Source organism: Trachinotus anak, unplaced genomic scaffold (assembly GCF_046630095.1).
Source record: "Trachinotus anak isolate AG129_WGS33_773 ecotype Australia unplaced genomic scaffold, CSIRO_AGI_Tana_v1 ptg000030c, whole genome shotgun sequence".
Classification (NCBI taxonomy): domain Eukaryota; kingdom Metazoa; phylum Chordata; class Actinopteri; order Carangiformes; family Carangidae; genus Trachinotus; species Trachinotus anak.
The window spans coordinates 327,403-345,855 of NW_027273881.1; the positions used below are offsets into that span (position 1 = coordinate 327,403).

General features: G+C 40.4%; 2 protein-coding genes across 5 annotated transcripts in view; one reads left to right on the forward strand and one right to left on the reverse strand.

Moving 5' to 3' along the window:
• The window catches only part of LOC139612045 (NACHT, LRR and PYD domains-containing protein 12-like), a 606,901-nt gene that overhangs the window by 319,434 nt on the left and 269,014 nt on the right, over positions 1–18,453 (forward strand). For all 4 annotated transcript variants that reach the window (XM_071467168.1, XM_071467170.1, XM_071467169.1 and 1 more), the window contains one exon: positions 607–780. In XM_071467168.1, coding sequence (XP_071323269.1) covers positions 607–780 — 174 coding nt within the window. The remainder of the gene's footprint in view (positions 1–606; positions 781–18,453) is intronic.
• LOC139612046 (NACHT, LRR and PYD domains-containing protein 12-like) overlaps positions 1–18,453 on the reverse strand; it is a 286,486-nt gene that overhangs the window by 256,748 nt on the left and 11,285 nt on the right. The window lies entirely within an intron of this gene.

Genomic DNA, 18,453 nt, shown 5'->3' on the forward strand with positions numbered 1-18,453 from the left:
CTTGAATCCACAGCTAATGAAGCTTCACACACAAGTTGAATCCATTGACTGTGAATGAATGAATGACATTGTAAATAGTTGTTGTCTCATGTTTCCAGTTGTTCTTCTCTCAGACTGAGAATGATTCTTCAGTTTCAGCTCATTTCACTCACTTGTCATGAATAATGTCTGTTCACTTCAGTTCAACCTTCACAGCTCACACACTCGTATTTCTCTCAGTCAGAGGACTCATGTTTTCTAAATCCACTGGAGAAAATGTCCAGTGTTAGTTGTTCAAGTCAATTCATTTTTATCACAACAACATACACAAGATCCTCACAACTAATATTTGTCCAAAGAAAGTGAAGAAACAATCTTCTTGTTTTCAGTAGATTTCAGTGAAGTGTCAGGACTAATGTCTGTTTGATCAAACTGTGTGTGTGTGTTTTCATCTGTAACACAACACACACAACTGTTGTGTTGACAATGTTGTGCTGTACTGACATGATGAAGATCCACAATAACAGAAGGACAAAGTCACTCTACTCATTTTAGACAAAGACCATTGATCAGGACAAATCTGATTGATTATCAATCATTGATCTACATCTTTGATTCTTTATTCAGATTGAGGACCTGCAGTTTGTCAGAGATCAGCTGTTCTTCTCTGGTCTCAGCTCTGAAGTCCAACCCCTCCCATCTGAGAGAACTGGACCTCACTGGAAACGACCTGCAGGATCCAGACCTGAAGGATCTCCGTGGTCTCGTGGAGAGTCCAGACTGTAGACTGGAGACTCTGAGGTCAGTAGAGGGGCGGAGTCAGTCCATGCTGCTCTCAGCAGTATTGTACTAAACACAGTTAGTATCAGAGCAAAGATCCAGTGTTTCCTGTGAACCTCCAACCTCCTCAGTGAAGCTGTGAGAGGAGAACGGGGACAGGCTTCAGGATTGGACAGACAGACAGAGAGAGAGACAACAGTCAGCCAATCAGAGCAGCCAGAAGCTTGTTGTGATCATGTGTGTGAGTTGATGTGAAGATTACTGTTGTTGTTGTGTTGATGTGTACAGGAACTAAAGCTGATTCCAGCTGACAGCCTCACAGATGGACAGAGACAGTGTCCTCATTCATCAAACTGTCCAATCTGATCTGAGACTGTTTGTTCTCTGGTTTCAACACTAAACAGCTGATCAGTTTCATCTGTGTCACAGCTCTGAGATCAGTGTGATGGAGCCTGACAGTCCCTGGCTCTTAGTGACAGCCTCCACGTTCAGTCAGGTGATGTTTCAGAAGCAGGTCACACGTTGATCAACACACAGAGACTCTGTGTTTAAAGTGACTTCAGCTGACAGGTAACAGGAGTGAATCCATCACTGACCTGTTGCTGACTCAGCACTTTGTTTCCACTGTGGACTGAGTGAAATGTGCAGAGTGAACAGACTTGATGCTGAACGTCTCTGCAGGTCTGTGAGCTTCCAGCTCAGTGTGTTCACTCCAACACGTTAACATGAGAGCTGAGAGGAAGCAGCTGCTGCACATCTGGTCTGAACAGGACTGAAGTCCCTGCTGCATCACTGACTGATGAAGTGAGTCTCTGTAAACACTGATTCATCTCCTCTGCTTTCTTCTTCTCTACACAGATGGAGGTGGAGTGGAGAGGAGAGCTTGATCCAGCAGTGACTGACAGAGGAATCAGAAGAAGTGGAGATGACTCTCAGTGCTGCAGTCTGAACTGATCTGAGAACAGCTCCACTGTCACACACAGAGTCCAGTCCACCATCATCCCTGTGTGTTCCTCTGGATCTGACAGAGCATCATCAGTGTCTCTGGACTTAAAGCTCATCAAGTTCAGCTCTGAACAGTTTCCTTGTTGAGCTTCACAAAGAGGGAATTTCACAGTAAAATGACTTGAACTCTGAAGATTAGTTTGACTCAGACGTTGAAGCCTCATGTTCTTCAGCTGAACTTTACCAGATATTATTGTACAGGAGGAACATGTTGTTTTTATCCTCCATCTCTTCATTCAAGTTGTGTTAAGGAGGAACAATCACACAGACCAACAACTCTTTCACTGTGTATATGGACATGTGAGTGTTGTTTTCAGACAGGCTTGAAAAATGTTCATCTCTCCATTATAATGCTGAGTCAACAAGTGTCACTGATTCAATGGATCATTCATTAACTGGACTTTAAATCCTCCTTTATGGTCAATAATGTTTTTATCTTGACTTCCTGTTTGATTCCTGGTTTTTAATCTGTCATTGTTTTGACGTTTGACTCCTCTTTTATTCCATAAAGCTGCCAGTTTATTCCTAAATGACTGTGTGTGTTATTGTTGTGTTGTGTGTTTGTTGTGAAGCTCTTTGTAACACTGGTACTATCGCTCCTCGTCAGTCCAGCTAAGTCCTTTTGTCTTCTCCCCTAATGTCTCCAGGATTTGTGTTTCCTGTTTTATTTTGATATTCACTTGGTGTCTGGTTTCCGGTCCCTTCACTTCCTGCCCTCCTGTGTGATTACCTGGCCCCGCCCTAATGTGTTTCACCTGTGTCTCATTGTCCCCCCTCCCCCAGAGTATTTAGTGTCAGCGTTCCTTTCCCTCTGCTCCAGTTCCTCTTGTCCCCCTTGTGACAGTGGTCCAGCCTTTTGTTCCTTTGTGTATATTTCTCAGTGATCAGTGTGCGACTACTTTCTGTCTTGACCTTTCGACCTTTAGCCTGTCAATCATGTGCCGTCGTCCTGTTGGACTGATTTCTGTGAAGTCGACCTTTTGCCTGAGTGAAGTGTGGCTGTGACGTCTCTCATATCTTGGACCTTGTTGAAGAAGAACTCTGAGTTTTCTTTCAAGCTGTTGATTCTCTCTGTATTTAGTTGAATGACCTTTTCCAGATCCTCACCTTCTTTTCCAGACCGTCAGCTCTTTTATTTTTCCACCAGCAGCATCACAGTCCTGTCTCGTACTTCAGCAGGGGCTGCCTCAGATCTACCTTTCTTCAGAGCAGGAGTTGTAGTATAATATTATCAGCTAAGTTCTCTGTCTATCTGCTAAATATACTATGTCTACAATAATGATTACTATAATTACTATACTCATCACAAAAAAGACTGAAGTGTGAAGAATAATGTCACAATATGTGTAAACTGTGTGTATCACTGATTATGTTAAACTCAAGTAAATATATTGTCTTTAAAAAATGCAGCAGGAAAAAGTCAGAACATAATGGTGTATTCCTGGAGGAGAAAATGTTTTTTAAAAAAAATGTAGTGAAAGAGAATCAGAATATAATGGTGTCCACTGGGCATGGACTTCACGGAAAGAAAAAATAGATCAGCCTCATGAATGTAGTTTATAAGATTTATGTCTAACGAGCTCTGTCCCAGTCTGGATAGATAATGAGGTTTTCATCCAGTCCAGGTATTCTACTGAAAATGGTTTTGACTGTGAGAAAATCGACATGACCTGGGAGGGGTCAGGTTTGGTGGACACGACAGTTTCGGTGGAGACTGGTGAAATATGAGAGGAGGCGTGGGCAGATTTTGGATTATAAAAGAAGAGGTCACGTGTCATGTATTCAGATCAACTTTTTGCTTTGTTGTCGACAATAAATCTCTGCTGCACTGAATTGTGCCTCCTGGTGATTTTTGAAGACTTTGAAGATATTTTTGAACAACTGATAAGATTCCAGACTCAGAATCTGGTCCATGATTGGGGCGTCTGTCCCACATCAGAGTCCTGAGCAGAGTCAGGTCTCGGTGTACGATCAGGACTTGTTGAACGAGCATCAGAATGTGAATCTGCAGCGTTGACTTCAGTCTCAGAACCAACAGACGTCACTGCCTAAAACTGAAAAGATACTCTGATCTGATCTGTTTTATCCTTTCTTCTGCCTCTCCCTCTTTTTTCAGACATCTCCATGGTCTCAGTGTAAAGTTACTGATCACTAAGCTGCTCAGTTAGTTTGAGTTAGCTCGCTGAAAGTCAGTTCTGCTACATGTGAACGAAGCTCTTCTATTTTCTACTTCAATACAACATGAAGTTACTGTTTATGGTCAGGTGTTGACTTCAAATCTGTTATCAGGTGTGAAAATCAAAGCTTTGTCTTCAGCCACAGATGAATATGAATGGAGTGGCCGCCATCTTGACTGAGATGTGTCCCAGTCATGGATGTATTATATCCACAGACTGTATCTGACCAAGTAAGGTGGTGTTAAACCTGCAGTCGTTGATATCGTGGGTAGTTCAGGTGTGAAGAGTTCATTTATTTGTGATGTTAGAGGGAAACGTGTCAACATTCAGTCTGAAGCTTCAGAGCCTAAAGTCACATTGGAATCAACATTTTAAAAAATCATAACCAGGCAAAAATATTAAGTTTAAATTGTCTTTTAGGCATTTTTAAGATATGGATGCTGCATGTGACAGAAAACTACAACTCATCAGATAAAGTTATTACGTTCACTTTCTCTCATTGAGAAGCAGATTTATACGTCATGTCTTCTTTAAAAAAACAACTAAAACTGTGCAGTGCTGCAGTGAAGCTTTATGTCCTGTCATTACTGAGCCCTCTGTCTATTTCCCACTGTTCTCCACAGCTATATGCTACAGTCAGGACTGGGTGGAGGTATTATAACAGGCCCAACCTCCACATGTCCTGTCCCCTCCAATCTCTGCTGTCAGGAGAAAACATTGATTTATTTACAGTGGAGTAAATAAAACGACTTCCTGTCAAACTGAGCCACATGTAGTTTGTAACAGCCAAACTAACGACCCTGCTCTTTAACAAACTGCTGTAAAAAAACAGCCAAATTCTGCCAGTATCATACTGTTTCCCACTGATACTGTACCATACTGTAGAAAACAATGCATGATGGGCAATATTTACCATTTTCCATGAAATACTGTAATATACTGTGAATCGCATTGCATTGTGGGGATGGTGTTTGAATCGACGGCAGAGAACCCCACCAATACAGGATGCTACTGTATTTCATGATGAGACCTGCTGACCATGGAGCGGGTAAAACCAGCTCTGGAGTTCAACAAAAGGTTTCATGATAAGTCACATTGGGGTTTTATTTTCAGCTGGTTTGCAGCTGAAATCATTTTGTGCTCATGGTTGGTGGAGTTTGCTCTCTTCTTCTTGCATTTTCACCTGAATGGGTGACCTTAGTTGTCTCTAACATTTAAAGAATATTTTTGTAGAGCAGGTTAAACCAAACTTTTGAATTATTCTGTTATTATTTTGAATTTGAAGTAAAAAATATATAGAAAGTGACAACAACACTGCAAGTTCAAGCGAGCCTGCTGGAGAAACTGTGCCAGCACCTGAGCAGTGGTTGGGCTTGTGTGGTGTTAGAGTTGAATTAATGTCAGCATCATGGTAATTCCAGTCACCTGTTTGATTGTATGTGATGATGTTGGTCTACAGTCAGAGTTCAGTAATAACACATTAACTCCTCTGCTCTTCACATTCACATTGAGTGTCTGTATCAAAATCTACAATAATACGTACGAGCACAAGAAATGTGGGAGTCTGTATTAAGGTTAAAGTTTTAATTAGATTTTTGTTGTGGTGCCACCCTCTCTCTTTTCACATGCATCATGTGCAGCTTGAACACTCACTTCTTGACCACTTCATATAGTTACAGACTGTCTTTCTATCCACCTTCTAATTTCAGACCGCTGTGTTTTTCAGGCGCTTCATTGGAATCAACCCAGAAAGAGGGACAAAGGCCAGCCGGGGCGAGGTCGTCTCCAAGAGGACTGGGAGAGTCGTCCAGAAGAAGTCTGTCACAGTCAGTCCCCATGTCTCCACTCTTCTGAAGGACCTCACAGACTTTGAGTGGAATTTCATAGGTCAGTGAGAGCTCTGTACCCAGGCACTTCATATCAACACAGCCACAGTTATTTTAAATTTTCTGTCTTAAGTTCTCACTGTGTAATCAAATTCTTGGTCTCCTGCTCACTAAAAACGCTATATACCTTTACAGCGACTTAGTCTTTCTGCAGTGTTCTACCGCAGGTATAGCTGTTTATCTCAATGAAACGAAGGGAACACGTTCACTTGTCCCAGGGCAGGAGTGCTCTTCTAGGATTTGATTAGTTTAGTCTTCAGTATTACTGTGTATGAAAACTGTCAGTAAAATCTGGGCAGACCTGCGATCAGTTCTGTTTTGAGAGCTCTCAGAGCCTCCTCTTTATGTTGTAAGAGACCTGTTAAAGTTCATTTGAAACAGCCTGATTTGAAACACAAAGCCTGTGGCGCTCTGAGTTAAGCTAAAACCTTTGAGTCACATTTTGTACAGTGTACTCTCTTTCAGAAACTGTAGTTGGTTATGGTGCATGTGTACTTTATACAGGTTACTTCTTGGTCTCCCCATCCCATTAAATCGTGGGGCTCCCATTGTCTGTCCCTCACACACAATATCTCAGACACCACTTTTCAAATTTCGACAGTGTTTGAAAGGATGCTGTTCCTTGCCAAAATGTTGTGAAATGTATTGTATTATGCCAGTCTGTCTGATGGAGGAAATTAATATTTGCCTAAAGTACCACTCAAGTCTGCCTGGCTACATTTCCCACCATTTGGATTAAAAAAACACTGCTTTTTTTCATATCTTTTAGTTAGTGTGAAAATGGAAGCTTCTCTCCTTATAGATTATTATGTTTGTGGGATCAATGTTCTTTTTCAGTCCCAGTGCCAAACTGTGCATTTTGTATTGAAAATGTAGTATGCATAATTCCCCTAAGTTTATTAAAATGGCTGGCCGTCATCAATACTGTCATGATTACTGCAGCTACTGTAAATTGTAATAACATACAACCCTATACTGTGTTTTTAGTACTTACTGGTATAACAGTAATAAACTGTAAAATAAGTTTACAGTAAGCAAGCTAGAGAAAAAACACTGGACTACTGGCAACCCTGCTGCCAGTATTTTACTGTTAATTTACATGACAATCTTTTACAGTGTACTGACTGTAATTACCTCTATAATTAGCTATTTTTTTCAAGCAGCCCCTCAATGTGCATCTAAATCTAACACTCATATTAAAAACACTGTTTTACGCAAACTGTTGAACAGACTGTGTAACTGAAGTATTAGTATTATGAGCAGAGCACTGGAATTCATTTGCTATTCATTTAAAAGTTGCCAAATCTAGTGAGAAAATTGCTAAATTGCCAACATCACTTGGAAGGAAACCTCCTTAAAGGGGCTTTATGTATTGATTATTGATTATGTATTTATTATGTAATGGTGATAAATGATGACTGCTGATTGGAGGAGCCACCTGGTATTTTTTTGTGAAGGGCCCCACCACACTGTAGAATCACCACTGGTCATTTACATTCATTTTTCCCTCATCAATCTAAATTCAATCATGACAAAGTGAAAACAGAATTTCTGAAGATTTTTTTTTTTGGAGATGTATTAAAAAGGAAAAACTGAAATATCACATTTCCTCAAGTATTCAGACACTTTGCTGTGACAGTTGAACTTTAGCTCAGGTTCCATTTCTCGTCATCATCTCTGAGATGTTTCTCCACCTTGACTGGAGTCAGTCTGTGGTAAATTCAGCTGGTTGGACTTATTGTGGAAAGGAGCACACCTGTAAAATAACACAATGTGGAAAAGTGGAAGGGTCTGAATGCACTGTAACTCTGTGACAACAGGTCTGTCCTCGCCCACGGATAATGAGTCTGTTGTTTCATGAAGAATAATCTACATAGTAGTTTTGATAGTGATGTCTTATGTCTCTTTTTATGTGTTTATGTGTTTGGTTGTTTATTTAAAAAAATAATTAAATAAATTTACTTTTAAAATCCATGTGAACAATTTAGTAAAAAAGTTGTGGATGAAACTTGGTTTCTTGTATAGAAACACAACCTACTTTCTCATATGCAGTAGAATAAGAATTACTGAAGCTCTATTTCTTTCTGCCCTGGACTGTGGTGATGTTATATGTATAGACATGCTGCTGTCACCACTCTTAAGCCCTTACATGATGTATATCACTCTGCTATTACATTTTTTACTGGGGATACCTACAATAGCCATCATTGCACTCTGATGAAAGGGTCGGCTGGTCCTCTTTCACCATGAGATGAGATCAACACTGGTATATATTCATCTATAAAGCACTTTTAAATAGATTCCCAAATTATTAATGTAGGAATTCAGCAAACCTGCTCTCAGGACTGGATCACGCTGCCTGTTCCTCAGGTCAGTTCTGACCTTGGAAAGACAGCTTTTAGATTTTGTGCTCCAGATTCAAGGAAGAATCTACAACATCCTTTAAAAATTGATAAATACATTATCAGACATCTTCATAATTACGTGTCAGACATGCTAACATTAGCTTCACGTTCAGACAGATTGACAGTTATGTGTTGTCAAGCAAGAAAAATCAGTTCTGAAATGCAAAATAACAGAATTTTAATCATGTGATAAAACATGTGATTAATTGCAATTAAATTCAGTGATTAATCATGATTAAGGAAACATGAATGGTTTGACAGTCCTACTTACTATACTATGATGTTTTTAATGACATACTACATTATGATGTTTTTATGCCTTACTATACTAGGACATTTTTTTATCACATATTGTACTAACATTTTTTTTATATTTTCATGGCTTACTAAACTATGACGTTTTTATGACATACTATACTACGACACTTTATGCCTTACTGTACTATGAGATTTTATGCTTTACTATCTTAAGTCATTTTTTTTTGTCATTCTTACTACACTATGACATTTTTCATGACTTCCTAAAATATGATGTTTTTATGACACACTATACTGTGACATTTTTTATGACATACTATTCTATTACATTTAATGTCTTACTAGACTTCTTACTTTCCCATATGATTTTTTCTATGACATACTATACTAATCAATTTTTATGACTTACTATACTGACATTTTATCCCTTACTATCCCATGACATTTTCTATGATATTTACTACCTCACTATATTATAACATTTTTCATGACAAACTAAAATATGATGGTTTTATGGCATATCATACGACCTTTTTTTTATGACATACTATACTATGATATTTTTATGCCTTACTATCCTCTATCATTTTTTATGACATACTATCCCATGGCCTTCTCTATGACATTTACTGCCTTACAATATTATGATATTTTTATGCCTTATTATGCGATGAAATTTTTATGACATAGTATTCTGTGATTTTCTCATGAAAAAAAAAAAAATACAAGACATGAAAAATGTCATAGTAAGCCATAAAAATGTCATAGTATAGTAGGTCATAAAAAATGTCTATGACATTTCTATGCCTTAATATACTATGACATTTTACTAAATGCAAGAAAACATGCATTTCATTTTTCATAGCCAATATTTTATGTATTCAGAATTCTTTATCCCTCAATTTACCATCCTCCTCTTTCCCACTATCTGGAGGAAAGTCAGCAAATACTATGAAATTATTATAATAATACACAATATTTCCTAATTCAATAATAATGATATTAATAATAATAATAATAATAATAATAATAATGATAATAAGAGGAAGAAGAAGAAGAAGAAGAAGAAGAAGAAGAATATAACATCGATCTTTATACAGTCACAGTGTTCAGTCCGTGTCCCTCAGTGACCACAGGTCTGACTCACAATCAGTAAAAACCAAACAAAAAACTCTCCTCTGGTTTTGGTGAGAAACATCAGTAGAGTGTGAATCATTTTCTCCTTTAACACAGTCCATCAGTCTGGCTGTATCGTTTAACGAGGGTGAACAGTCCATAGCTGATCATCAGACTGTCATTATGTTTTATAGATCTGGAGGTTTCCTCCTGCAGCACTGGCTCCCTCCTGAATGTCCAAGAATCTCATCCTCTGCCTCCTGTTCCTGGGCTCCGTCATCTACAGACACATTACAGTACATTCAGTTCACTCTCTGGAATCACAGCCACGTGTCAAAGGTCACAGTGAGGAAAAACTCTGCAGGTGAGTTTGCTTTTATCGGTCTGTCAGGAAAACTACTTCAAACAGCAGAACCAGAAGAGCTTCCAAGAACTAGGGCTGGTTCTCATAGTTGATTGTGGGTTTCACTAAGGTCAGACTTTAACCTGTCTACTGAACCTTTTCTCTCTCCTCACTCTCTTTATTTTTATTGTAGAATAATTTTTTCTCATTTTTAGTTGATGCTTTCACTAATAGAAATGACAAACATCACTAACAGCAGACTGCGTATTCATTTCATGCAGGGATGGGGTCTGACAGCTGTTTCATTTCATCAGACATTTACTGATATCTGCCCCCCACAGGTGAAACACCTGGTCTCCAGTGTCTCCTCTTCCCCCTGTTCTTTGCTCCTCAGGTTGGCAAATGTGTCAACCACGATGCAGATTGATGATGATGAAGATGACGATGAAGTACAACAACAGATGGTACACCAACTGTGCTGGAACACACACACACACACACACACACACGAACACACACACACACACACACACTACAGTAAAGCATTAAATTGTTTACAGCTCAGTTATAAAACATTAATAAGAAAAACATTTGGGTTGCCAGGTTGTGCAGGTGATTATCCTCCTCCTCCTGTAACACCTTGATCATGCAGACTCCATTATTAACAGTTTGACCTCTGACCTTCAGGAAAACAAGTTACAGAGCATCTGGACCAAAATCATCTCATAAACATTTTAAATTAAAGTCTCAAACTTTTATCATCAGTTTATTAAAATGTATAACTGCAGATGACTCACTGACTTTTGCTGCCGACTCATTAGAAAGTGAGAGAGTTGTTTTCATGATTACGAGCTGAACAATGAAACACAGTCACTGACAGAGTGGGAGCTGACCAGTAAAAACAGCAGGGTCAGTGTCTCGGTGCAGCCGGTCTGTTTTGGTTCCCATCATTCTGTTAACACCTGATATTTCAGATTTGTGCTGTGAAGCTCCACATTGTGTTGACTGACAGAACTTGGTGTTATGGTTTCACTGATCTGTCACTGTCTGTTTAAATCTCTATGGACCGAGTCCCCGACAAAAACCATGTCAACTAAACCGTCCCACTGCAGGGTCCATCCAGCGTTCACACTCCACCTGTTTGGTTATGGACTCTGGTGTGTTTGTGTGTTGTGCTCTCAGCCGACACCACCTGAAAACGATGACTGACCTCAGGACTGTGATTAAACAGCTCTGAAATCCATCTGGTAACGTAAACCATCAGGGAAGAGATCCTATGACTGATCTGGAAGCCTCACAGTTCTGAAGTTAAACAGACACAGTAACTGTCCTGCTGGAGCCTGTTTCTTCCTGTCTCCACCTGTGTGCCTCACCTTCCTGTTCCAGTCCTTTCATATGACACTGATAAGAACGTTGAGCTCTTTGTGACCTGCTGAGTCTTCTGCCACTGGAGTCCGTCCACTTCAAGCTTCATCATGAGCTGTGTTCAGAGATGCTCCTCTTGTAAGTGGCTGTCTGAACCTCTGTCATCACTGAGCTGCTTCACCACAGAGCTGCTGCTCACTGGATGGTTTCTGTTCCTGCAGGAGATCAGCAGCTGCTCAGCTCTTCAACCCACCAACAGTCAGAGTCACTGAGCTCTGTTTGGTCAGGAGGCAGGGGAGGGAGAGATTGGCTCAAGGGAATTACCAACCAGCCAATCAGCAACAAGTTGTCAGTGTGGGTGCAGACCATGAAGTTTCAGAGCAATTCAAATTTATTGATATAACATATAGATAACATACATAAAATATGTTCTACAAACAAAGTGATACAGGCCAAAGTGATTAACACCAGATTAAAACAACACAACAACAAAAAACACTGAAAAGACATCTAAAAGAAAGGTAGTGGAAGACCTTAGTGATCTGCATGGGACATAAAACCAAAGAAAATCTCATGTCACAATTTTACAGTCGTTTCTGAAAGGTACAGAGAATCACAACAGTCTAAACAGGTAGTGATAAAAGTGTGAGTGAGGATTCTGAGTGACTTTGGAAACTTTTCTTATGTCTTTCTCTAAAGATCTGAGGCTAAAGTGATCCCAAATATGTGATTAGTGTTTTCATTTGTTTGCTGACACCAAACACAAAGTGTAGATTTTCTCTTGCTGCTTTTAAAAGGTTTTTACACATCCATGTGTTAATGTTAGTGAGACAGGTGATGAGAGAGAGCAGTGCAATGGAGTCATTTGGGGAAACAGAGATGTACAATTGTGTATCATCAGCGTACAGATGGCACCCAATATGGTGATGGTTGATACTGTTTCCCAATGGGAGCAAATATAGTGATAACAGGATTGGGCTGTGAATGGTTCCTTGAGGAACTCCGTATTCAGTACTGTGGGTCCCCTGAGGATATTCACCATTCCTATGGCTGTTTCATTAAATAAGAATAAATCAGACTAAAACACGGTCAGAGACCGGCTCATTTCTCATTTACCACTTTGATTACAGCACTCTCTGTGCTGTGGGTTGCTGAATAACCAGATTGGAACTTTTCTAAAATGTTGCTGGTTAAATGTTTCCTGAGTTCAGAGGACTTTATTAGTCTTGTTGTTCCTTAGGAGAGAGTAAGGCAGCAGATTGGTTGACATCATAGCTGGGAGCCCATGACAGTTTGTGTGTTAATATTTGCTATGCTGGCTCTAACAGAAATGTTTTCTTTAAAACTGTGCTGAGATTTTCTCAGTTGAAAGTTGAGTTAGACTGAGAGCAGGTGGTGGATTTAAAAGATTATCAACTGTAGAAAAGAAAACTGTGGTTATTTTGGTTTTCTGAATTAATCGTCTCTCTTTCCTGACTACATAACTGTTAATTTAAACCAGATGTTTAAAAATATACAAGTGAACATGTGATTTGCTTTTCCTCTGTCCTCTCTCAGCTTTTCAACAGCTTCTTTTTCCATGGTGATTTGATTCGTGGTGTTTTTTGATCAGGAGAAACTGAATCTAAAGAGAATCTTAAATTATCATTGGAAGCAACAAGGTCATTGAATAAGTCAATAGTGGTTGGAGGAAATGTGTTCAAATGATTTGCTAATTATGGTCATTGATAATGCTGCACTTCACATCAACAGTCTCTGGATGTAAAAACAGTCGTGTTGAACAAAGACAAGAAACAAGTGAAATGCCAACATTAAAACCTCTAGTAAACAAAGCCCAGAGTATTTCTGTGGATCAGCTGTGAATGACAGCCAATGAGAGAAGAGAGGAGCTGATGAAGATGATGATGCTCTGACTAGCCCTGGGTTTTACCTCTCAGGCTGAACTAAACCTCTGATTGGTGGAGGTTGTTCTGGCTCCTGAAACTCTACTGCCCCCCTCACTGTGTCGGTGAAAATTTAAACTACATTTGTATTTACACTGAATTATTATTCTGCTACAAACAGCAGAACTAAACACCAGTCAAATATAAGGCTATAAAAAACAGGAAGTAAATATAAAAACATTATTTACCATACAGAAGGATTTAAAGTACTATTGATTATTACTATTGAATGATTAATTTAACCAATGATACTCGTTGACTTATCATTAAGATATATAGACATGCTCATATAAAAAGGCTGGGAGATATGGCTAAATACCTCATATCTCAACAGGCTTAAGAGAAGCAGTAAATGTGCAATAAAATACAATACTATGAAACTGTAACAGGAACATAATGAGTAGATTTTAATTTCAACTTACTTTTTACTTTTATCTTAAAACATTTTAACTTCTACTATAGTAAAACCGTTTTTGGTTTCTATTCACTGCAGGGGCTGGTTACAAATATTTAGCAGATTCAATATTATGAATATGATAATTTACTATAATTTCTATAAAGTATTATTGAATACATCAATAAGATGGAGGATAAAAACAACATGTTTCTCCTGTACAATAATATCTGGTAAAGTTCAGCTGAAGAACATGAGGCTTCAACGTCTGAGTCAAACTAATCTTCAGAGTTCAAGTCATTTTACTGTGAAATTCCCTCTTTGTGAAGCTCAACAAGGAAACTGTTCAGAGCTGAACTTGATGAGCTTTAAGTCCAGAGATGCTGATGATGCTCTGTCAGATCCAGAGGAACACACAGGGATGATGGTGGACTGGACTCTGTGTGTGACAGTGGAGCTGTTCTCAGATCAGTTCAGACTGCAGCACTGAGAGCCATCTCCACTTCTTCTGGTTCCTCTGTCAGTCACTGCTGGATCAAGCTCTCCTCTCCACTCTCACCTGTAGAAAGGCCTCCAGCTGTGTAGAGAAGAAGAAAGCAGAGGAGATGAATCAGTGTTTACAGAGACTCACTTCATCAGTCAGTGATGCAGCAGGGACTTCAGTCCTGTTCAGACCAGATGTGCAGCAGCTGCTTCCTCTCAGCTCTCATGTTAACGTGTTGGAGTGAACACACTGAGCTGGAAGCTCACAGACCTGCAGAGACGTTCAGCATCAAGTCTGTTCACTCTGCACATTTCACTCAGTCCACAGTGGAAACAAAGTGCTGAGTCAGCAACAGGTCAGTGATGGATTCACTCCTGTTACCTGTCAGCTGATGTCACTTTAAACACAGAGTCTCTGTGTGTTGATCAACATGTGAGCTGCTTCTGAAACATCACCTGACTGAACATGGAGGCTGTCACTAAGAGCCAGGGACTGTCAGGCTCCATCACACTGATCTCAGAGCTGTGACACAGATGAAACTGATCAGCTGTTTAGTGTTGAAACCAGAGAACAAACAGTCTCACATCAGATTGGACACTTTGATGAATGAGGACACGTCTCTGTCCATCTGTGAGGCTGTCAGCTGGAATCAGCTTTATTTCCTGTACACATCAACACAAACACAACAGTTGTCTTCACATCAACTCACACACATGATCACAACAAGCTTCTGGCTGCTCTGATTGGCTGACTGTTGTCTCTCTCTCTGTCCTTCTGTCCAATCCTGAAGCCTGTCCCCGTTCTCCTCTCACAGCTTCACTGAGGAAAGCAGCCACTGAGGAGGTTGGAGGTTCACAGGAAACACTAGATCTTTGCTCTGATACTAACTGTGTTTAATACAATACTGCTGAGAGCAGCATGGACTGACTCCGCCCCTCTACTGACCTCAGAGTCTCCAGTCTACAGTCTGGACTCTCCACGAGACCACGGAGATCCTTCAGGTCTGAATCCTGCAGGTAGTTCCAGCTCAGGTCCAGTTCTCTCAGATGGGAGGGGTTGGACTTCAGAGCTGAGCCCAGAGAAGAACAGCTGATCTCTGACAAACTGCAGCCCCACAATCTGAATAAAGAATCAAAGATGTAGATCAATGATTGATAATCAATCAGATTTGTCCTGATCAATGATCTTTGTCTAAAATGAGTAGAGTGACTTTGTCCTTCTGTTATTGTGGATCTTCATCATGTCAGTACAACACAACATTGTCAACACAACAGTTGTGTGTGTTGTGTTACAGATGAAAACACACACACACAGTTTGATCAAACAGACATTAGTCCTGACACTTCACTGAAATCTACTGAAAAAAAGAAGATTGTTTCTTCATTTTCTTTGGACAAATATTAGTTGTGAGGATCTTGTGTATGTTGTTGTGATAAAAATGAATTGACTTGAACAACTAACACTGGACATTTTCTCCAGTGGATTTAGAAAACATGAGTCCTCTGACTGAGAGAAATACGAGTGTGTGAGCTGTGAAGGTTGAACTGAAGTGAACAGACATTATTCATGACAAGTGAGTGAAATGAGCTGAAACTGAAGAATCATTCTCAGTCTGAGAGAAGAACAACTGGAAACATGAGACAACAACTATTTACAATGTCATTCATTCATTCACAGTCAATGGATTCAACTTGTGTGTGAAGCTTCATTCGCTGTGGATTCAAGATATAAGATCTACAACAGTGAACTGACCTCAGAGTCTCCAGTCTACAGTCTGGACTCTGCAGAAAACCACACAGACCCTTCACTCCTGGATCCTGCAGGTTCTGGTTTTCACTCAGGTCCAGTTCTCTCAGATGGGAGGGGTTGGACTTCAGAGCTGAGCCCAGAGAAGAACAGCTGATCTCTGACAACCTGCAGCTCCTCAATCTGAATAAAGAATCAAAGATGTGAGTTTAGGAGACAACGTTCCTGCTTGAAACCACAAAGAGTCAAACAGACAAAGTAAAAACAGCTCTCATTAATATTCATGACAACATGCTGCTGCTTCAATAAAGACGTAGTGACTCCACCTCTTCAACTCTGCCAGCTCCACCTGTGGCTCCATCTATACAAACTCATGTTGTGCAGATTCTACTAAAGATCCTCAAGTTTTCAAAGACAACAAACATGTCAGGCTGAAGTTTGGAGACATGAGAACAAATGTATAGAAATATATATTAAATTCACTAGTTGATGGAACGGCAGAGACACAGACACCTGGTGACTGAGCTCAAATATTTAACACAGTCAAACCTACAGGATTTAAAGTGATGAAACAACCTGTTGCTATGACAACTTGGCTTTGAATATTGGAGTCAGCACAAACATCACAGAGTATTATAAAAGTGTTGGGACCATCAGCTATTGATTATAGATCAGTTATTGTCTGACAGATTCAATGTGTTTCTGTTGGTGTTTTAAAAAGTCATGAGGTGAAAGTTGAAGAGAAACAGTCACTGGACTAAAAGCAGAGAAGAAGAAAACAGACTTTACCATGAAGATCCTCAGTGTGGATCAGTATAATATCAGCCTCATGTCTGCAGCTCAGTGTCAACACAACTTTCACATCACATTCATCTCAGCACAGAAAGAAAACATGGAGTCTGACCTCAGAGTCTCCAGTCTACAGTCTGGACTCTGCAGAAAACCACACAGACCCTTCACTCCTGGATCCTGCAGGTTCTGGTTGTAGCTCAGGTCCAGTTCTCTCAGATGGGAGGGGTTGGACTTCAGAGCTGAGACCAGAGAAGAACAGCTGATCTCTGACAACCTGCAGTTCTTCAATCTGAATAAAGAATCAAAGATGTAGATCAATGACTGATAATCAATCAGATTTGTCCTGATCAATAATCTTTGTCTAAAATGAGTAGAGTGACTTTGTCCTTCTGTTATTGTGGATCTTCATCATGTCAGCCTTCTACACACATCATCCAAATGTCAGCACAACATTCATACAGCTGTTGATGTGAACACAGGTTGATCAGCTGCTGCTGACCTCAGTTCAGTCTGTGATCAGAGGAGAATCAGAGGATTCACGTCTGTTTAGTCTGTTCCCTCTCTGACACTACAGACATCAGCACAGAAACAAAACACTGAGGACGTGAACAAACAGTGAGAACTCAGTCACACTGTTCAGAACAAACATGGTGGAGCAGCTTCAATGTTCCAAAGTCACCAAACAACTGCACAATGTCACATTTACAGGAGGAGGGAAAATATTTCTCTGTGTCCACATCTTTAAAGAAGAACTTGTGTCACTGTTGAGAACTTGAGGGGGAAGAGTGCTCGGCCTCAGTCTACCACCGGTGTTACAGCCCATTCTGTGAGCCGTCAGATTCTGTGACCTGCAGCAACAACCAGTTCACCTTCAGGTAACGTTCAGAGCCTCCTGCTGGAAAACACCACAGATTTATTCAGCTGATCTTCACTGAAGGAGGAAGTAGAATTCATCTGATTTTCACATCAACCCCCCAGTGAGGAGCAGACTGAGTGAGGACGGGGTTAATGAAGGTCACAGAGCAGAGATCAAACCTGTGCTCACAGTCCTACAACCCTTCAGCTCAGCACAACGTCCACGGTTTAGGTCTGATAGTTGATGAACAGAGTTTCTCTGAGTGTCAGTGTCAGTCTGCTCTGGTAACTGCTCCTGAACCACAGTCACATGACCACTTGTGTTATTCATGTGATTAGAAGAAGCTCCATTCTTCAAGATCAAGTCTGACCTTTTGTTGTGTTCACACACAATCAACTAGATATGACATGAAGGACACCTGGAGCGCTTTGAGTTCACAGTGCACAGGTTCAGAGAAGCACAACGTGGACTTGATGATGATGATGATGATGATGATGATGATCTTTATTGTCACTGTAACAGTACAAGTACAATTACAGCGAAATTACAACAGTCACCCCGTCTACACATAGGGCATACAACATATAATAACAATAATAACAGTATGACTGCGCAGCAAAGAGGGGAGGGAGGAAAGGGGGAGCCAGTCTCAGCCACTGCCATTAAGGCGCCGCCACAAGCATATATAAGCACATTTTACAACATAACGACGCAAACAACTTGCTCCAGGGGAGGGGGAAGGGGGGAGGAGGTGATTCCAGTGCAGACTGGCAGCCAGTCTCAGCCGCTGCCATTAAGGCGGCGCCATCGGACCCCGCCTGCCGAAATGGATGGGAGGAAGCGGCGAAGGCGTGGGATGGGGTTGGGGGTTGGGGTGAGTTGCATATGTACATGTGAGAAGTGTCCATGAATGTGTGTGTGTGC